At 68.1% G+C, this 5634-nt stretch overlaps 2 protein-coding genes across 2 annotated transcripts in view; both read left to right on the top strand.

Moving 5' to 3' along the window:
- Nucleotides 1-3: 3 nt before the first annotated feature.
- On the top strand, nucleotides 4-2975 carry NAPRT (nicotinate phosphoribosyltransferase; the record flags this gene model as incomplete). The annotated part of the gene is made up of 12 exons (XM_024741296.1): nucleotides 4-135; nucleotides 216-298; nucleotides 553-683; nucleotides 790-905; nucleotides 1165-1361; nucleotides 1438-1578; nucleotides 1872-1956; nucleotides 2045-2125; nucleotides 2222-2324; nucleotides 2410-2564; nucleotides 2667-2774; nucleotides 2861-2975. Coding segments are annotated over 12 exons (1419 nt in total), but the record flags the coding sequence as incomplete, so codon positions are not given.
- Nucleotides 2976-3947: 972 nt separating this feature from the next.
- Nucleotides 3948-5634, top strand: part of MROH6 (maestro heat like repeat family member 6) — a 6930-nt gene continuing 5243 nt past the window's right edge. The window contains 4 exon segments of the mRNA XM_024741195.1: nucleotides 3948-4855; nucleotides 4857-5007; nucleotides 5161-5313; nucleotides 5483-5628. Coding sequence (XP_024596963.1) covers nucleotides 4779-4855; nucleotides 4857-5007; nucleotides 5161-5313; nucleotides 5483-5628 — 527 coding nt within the window. The 5' untranslated portion in view covers nucleotides 3948-4778.

Below are 5634 nucleotides of genomic sequence, written 5' to 3'. Positions count from 1 at the left end.
CCCCCAGACGTGCAGTTCCTGGCGTCGGTGCTGCCACCAGACACAGACCCCGCGTTCTTCCAGCATCTTCGTGCTCTCGACTGCTCCGGGGTGACGGTGCGGGCCCTGCCCGAGGGCTCCCTCGCCTTCCCCAGCGTGAGTGCCGGGGGAGCGGGGCACAGGGGTGGGGGCCAGAGCAGGGCCGGGTGGCGCCGAGCTGACAGCCCGTCCCGCAGGTGCCGCTGCTGCAGGTGTCTGGGCCGCTCCTGGTGGTGCAGCTGCTGGAGACGCCGCTCCTCTGCCTGGTCAGCTACGCCAGGTGGGGCCCGGGGCGCCAGGTGGTGCCTGGGGCGGGACACCCGCCTCCCGCCCGAGGCCGGAAGCCTGGGCTCTCCGGGAAGGAGCGCTGACTTCCGGGCTCGGACCCGTGGGGCGTGGCCCCTGGGGGCGGAGCGCTGAGCCGGGGTCCTGGCAGGGGCCTCCGGCTCCCGCTGCTCGGGTCCTCGGGAGAGGCAGCGCTCTGGGTGGCTTCCCGGCCGTCACTGCGGGTCCCCTGCCCCCTTGCTCCCGCAGCCTCATCGCCACGAACGCCGCGCGGCTTCGCCTGATCGCAGGACCGGAGAAGCGGCTGCTGGAGCTGGGGCTTCGGCGGGCTCAGGGCCCCGACGGGGGTCTCACCGCCTCCACCTACAGCTACCTGGGCGGTGAGGGCCAGGAGACGGAGGCCTGGTTTGGGGGAGGAGGAGGCCAGCCCTGAGACCCCCTTCAGTGCCTGAAGTCCCCCAACTTTGCCTGATGCCCTGACCCCAGGCTTCGATGGCAGTAGCAACATGCTCGCAGGACAGCTGCGGGGCGTGCCGGTGGCCGGGACCCTGGCGCACTCCTTCATCACCTCCTTTTCAGGCACCGAGGTGCCCCCTGACCCGGTCAGTACCCCTGTCCCCCAAGCTGGACTCCAGAGGGCAGACCCCCCAAGCCGAGCCCTTCCCGGGGAGCAGGAGAGGCCAGTCCCTCCTCTGTGCACAGGCAGATACCACACCTGGCCCACCCAAGCCACGCCGGGCAGGTGGTCTCAGTGCGGCACTGGGGAGCTGGCAGGCAGGTGGCTCAGACTCTCTGCTGGGGTTGAACCAGTCCCCACCCTGCGCTCTGGGTCCTCCAACCTTCACCAACCCTTCTCCATAGATGTTGGCTCCAGCGGCTGGTCATGGCCCCAGGGTGGACCTGGCCGCCCGCGTGGAGACGTGGCTGGAGCGTGTGTGTGGCCACCTGGGGCTGGGGGTGCGGGAGCCACACCGGGGTGAGCGGGCGGCCTTTGTGGCCTATGCCCTGGCCTTTCCCCGGGCTTTCCAGGGCCTGCTGGACACCTACAGTGTGCAGAGGTGAGGCCCGGGCATCCCCCAGGGTGGGCTCAGCAGAGCAGCAGCAGACCCCCTACCCCCATGTCCCCACCTGCAGGAGCGGTCTCCCCAACTTCCTGGCTGTAGCCCTGGCACTGGAGGAGCTGGGCTACCAGGCAGTGGGAGTGAGGCTGGACAGTGGCGACCTGCTTCAGCAGGCCCAGGAGACGCGTGGCGTCTTCCGAACAGTGGCGGCCCAGTGAGTCCCCCTGGGAGGGGCTTTGCCTTCTGAGAGATCCCCTCCAGTTAAGGAATATTGGGATGGGACAGAGGGAGGGAGGGCCCGTGCCTCTCCCACCGTGAGGCTCTCTGATATGCTGCTACCTCAGTAGAGGTACTGCAGCCTTGGCAAGGAAGCTGGGGTGGGCTCGCTCAGGGGCCCACAGAGCCAGTGTGGCTGAGGGCAGACTATCAGGTGGCGGGGAGACGGCATGACTGGGTTGGGAGGGGGCCGGGTGAGTCAGGAGCGTCTAAGGGCTGCCCCCGTCACAGGTTCCGGGTGCCCTGGCTGGAGTCCATCCCCATTGCTGTCAGCAACAACATTGATGAGCAGGAGCTGGCCAGGCTGTCCCAGAAGGTAGGCGGGGCAGGGGCGGCCCAGAGGGTGGCTCGGGGGGCCCTGGGCCTGCAGATGCTGGCCGAGCTCATTTCCCCCTCCCCCGCAGGGCAGTGAGGTGGACGTCATCGGCATCGGTACTAGCGTGGTCACCTGCCCTCGCCAGCCTTCCCTGGGCTGTGTCTACAAGGTGGAGACAGAGTCCGGGGCCCAGTGGGGATGGGCTGGGGATGGACCATGGGTCCGGGGAGAAGGGTCCAGATAGCTCAGCACCCTGTCCCTGTAGCTGGTGTCCGTGGGAGGCCAGCCGCGGATGAAGCTGACCGAGGACCCCGAGAAGCAGACGTTGCCTGGAAGCAAGGCTGCCTTCCGGCTCCTGGGCTCCGACGGTGAGGCCCCGCCCACCCTCCGCAGTTGAGCTCGAGGCCCCAGGCCCCGTGCATGCTCGGCGCCCTCACAAGCGCACCCACGCAGGGGCTCTGCTGTTCGACGTGCTGCAGTTAGCAGAGGAGCCACCTCCCCAGGCTGGCCAGGAGCTCAGAGTCTGGCCTCGAGGGACCCAGGAGTCCTGTACCGTGAGGCCGGTGCACGTGGAGCCGCTGCTGCGACTCTGGGTCCAGCAGGGACAGGTGACCGCCCCTAGCCACCCACCCCCTTAGCCTGCGCCTTCAACTCAGATCAAGCTCGGACACCTGACCTCGAGCCAGCCCCTTCCTCCCTCTTCCCCCCAGCTGTGTGAGCCCCTCCCATCTCTGGCCGAATCTAGAGCCTTCGCCCAGCAGTCCCTGAGCCGTCTGAGTCCTGCCCACAGGCGGCTCGAGCAGCCTGCGCTGTACCAGGTGGGTGTAGGGCCCACATCGTCAACCCGCCCTGTGCCCTCTCTCCCACCACGGCCACCCATCGTCCCCCCCTCTCCTCCCTGCAGGTGGCGCTGTCTGAGAAGCTCCGGGCCCTGGTGGACAGACTGAGTGCAGAGGTGCCCTCTGAGAGTCCCCTGCTGGGAGCTGCCTGAAATTAACATGAGTCACTCACTATCCCCACAGCTTGTCATGTGTCATTTCTTCACCCAGCCTGCCACTCACTGGACCCCCAGGGCTTCCCAGGGTGGGCTGGAGTCAGGAATCAGCATGAGGGTTCATCCTCCCAGGGAAGACCCCAGCCCAGCCAGGGCAGGTAGGCAGCCCCGTGCTGAGGCCTGAGGTTGGCTAAGGCCGGTGGGGTGGGGGTCGGTATCTGAGGCCTGGGGAGCTGGACTGTAGGAGCAGATCCGGGGCAGGACAGGGCAGGGCAGGGCTGTGGGGAAAGGGAGGGGGCTTTGGTGCCCAACTAGGAGCTGGGGGGGTTGGTTACTGGAAGACCTCTCCATGCTAGAGACTCGAGGCGGGCTGGGGATGAAGTGCCAGATGGAGGGGCTCCGGGATTCCCCCCGGGCGGGGCAGGCTCGGTGGGACACCTCAAGCTTCCCCAGCCAAGGAGAGGCCTGGGTGTCCCCTGCCACTGCTGCTGCCAGCTCTGTGGGACCCTGTACCCCTGGGCTCCACCCATCTGGCTCCCCGTCGGCCCTGGCATCTGTCACGGCCCGGACTAGGCCTGGGCCTTGGGGACCCAGCTCCCGCCCCTGCAGTCCTGGGAAAGGAGAGGAGGGCTCGGGGCCTGCCTGCACTAGAGCTGGTGAGGGTGAGGGAGCAGGGACTGGCTCAGCTCTGGGCACCTGGCCAGGGTCCCGGGCTGGCCCTGCCTCTGTGTGAGCAGGCTCGTCAGGTCTCCACCGGCTTTGGCTGTGGAGGAGCCACTCAGGAGAGAGGTTTGAGGCCCTGCGGGATAGAGGGCGGGGCCTGGGCTTCTCCCACCTGCGGGGGGGACACAGGCAGGCCAGGACGAGGGGGAATGCCGACTGTCCAGGGTGCTTCCCGGAGCACTTCTGCCTGCCCAGGTATTTGGCCAGACCAGCTCTTCTGGCTCCCCTGGACCAGGCTGGGCAGTGGCCGTTGCGCTGCTGGGTGAGGGTGACAGCGGGGATTTGGGGCAGAGGCCCGGTCAGGCCAGCCCTGGGGAGCAGGAGGCTTGGAGAGAGACACAGACTCCGCCCGCCGCCGGCACACACACTTCAGGACACGCACCAGGCCCCAGGTACCCACAGGTCACCGCTTCTGAGCTTTGCACTTCCTCAGTGCCAGGACCCAGACACTCCCCCCCACACCGTGATCCATCCAGTGATGTCAGTCACCTGCAAGGGCACCTGGGAGGCACAGGGCAGCTCCTCTTGCTTCCGGCTCCCCCCCAGGGCTGCTCCGAATCACCCCCATGCCCGGGATGTCCGGCCGGGTCAGGATGCAGAGAGGAGAGCCCAGCCCCCGGCCGCAAGCGCAGCCTGGACCTGACTGCTTCTTTAGGGCTGAATCAGGCGAGGCCTCAGCTCAGGGCTGGGCCCAGACTTCTAAAACCTGCTGGGGCCTCCTCAGGGCTGTCTACGCCTGCCCAGGATTCCCTGCCCAGACGGGTCGGAAGTCAGGGTCAGGGACCCTTCCCCCCCTCCCCTTGCAGATCCACTGTCTCCCAGGGACCTTGCCCTTTTCCCAGGTCCTGGTGGGCAGAGCCTAGGCTGGCTACTCACCAGCAACAGTCTGGGCGGGAAGACCCTTCAAAAGCCCCCGCGGGCACCACACCTGGGGACACCCCCGTGTGGCTCCCTGACCTCCCGCCCCCACACGCTGCCACGCCTGTCCCTGGGCCCTCCTGCCTGGGGCCTGCTTCTAGGTGAGGCCTGGGCACGGCTTCTGGGAGGACCAGTGCCAGGTGCTGCAGGCTGAGCCCGGCTGAGCAGCTCAGTGTGCGCCGCGGCCATGGCTGGGGGCGCGTGGGACTGGGCCCGGGGGGCTCCCGTGGGAGCCCTAACCCTGACGGCTCTGGCTGAAGGGATCGGGCCCCCCTTCCACCGGCCCTCAGCCCGAACCTGAGCTTGAACGCGGGGTAGAGCCTGGGCAGGCAGCCGCCATTTCCCCAGCTGGCAGTGAGCCCTTCTCCCAGCCTCCTGCCCAGGAGCCAGCCCCTGAGGGACCCGGTCTTCGTGTGGTGAGCAGGAGGGATGCCTGGGGGGTAAAGGGGGACGGAGCCGGAAAAAAACAGAAAGGCACGGGGGTTTTGTCAAGAGCTGGGACGGGGTGGGGAGGAAGAGAGGGGGAGAAGCAAGGGGGTCTCATAGTCTCCCCTCGCCCCCACTCCCAGACTCCCCAGAGTTCCTTGGAAGAGGGGGCCCTCGCAGACCTGGCGTCGTACACGGCTGCCTGTCTGGACGAGGCTGGCTTTGCGGGAACGCGGGCGACAGCACTCACCCTGTCCTCAGCCCTGGAGGCCCAGGGGGAGCGGCTGGAGGACCAGGTTAGCCCCCATCCCCTCCCTGCCCTTGGAGTCTCCCGCCTGGTCCCCTCCAGGGTTGGAGGCTAGAGGGAGTAGCCCCCTTCAGGCCGCAGCTGCTTGGTCGGGGTACTGAGGGTAACGTGCAGGGGTCACGGAGACTGGACTACTGACGTCCGCCCCTCCTCGCCAGGTGCACGGCCTTGTGCGAGGGCTGCTGGCACAGGTGCCCAGCCCGGTGGAGTGGAGGCCCCAGCGGGCGGCCCTGCAGGTGCTGAGCGCACTGGCCCTGGAGCACCCTCGGGACGTGGTGTGTCCACTGCTGCCGCGCTCCCTGCCCCCGGC

Source organism: Neophocaena asiaeorientalis, unplaced genomic scaffold (assembly GCF_003031525.2).
Source record: "Neophocaena asiaeorientalis asiaeorientalis breed wild unplaced genomic scaffold, Neophocaena_asiaeorientalis_V1.1 scaffold177, whole genome shotgun sequence".
In the NCBI taxonomy this organism is placed as follows: Eukaryota; Metazoa; Chordata; class Mammalia; order Artiodactyla; family Phocoenidae; genus Neophocaena; species Neophocaena asiaeorientalis.
This window is presented reverse-complemented; position numbering and strand designations above follow the sequence as displayed.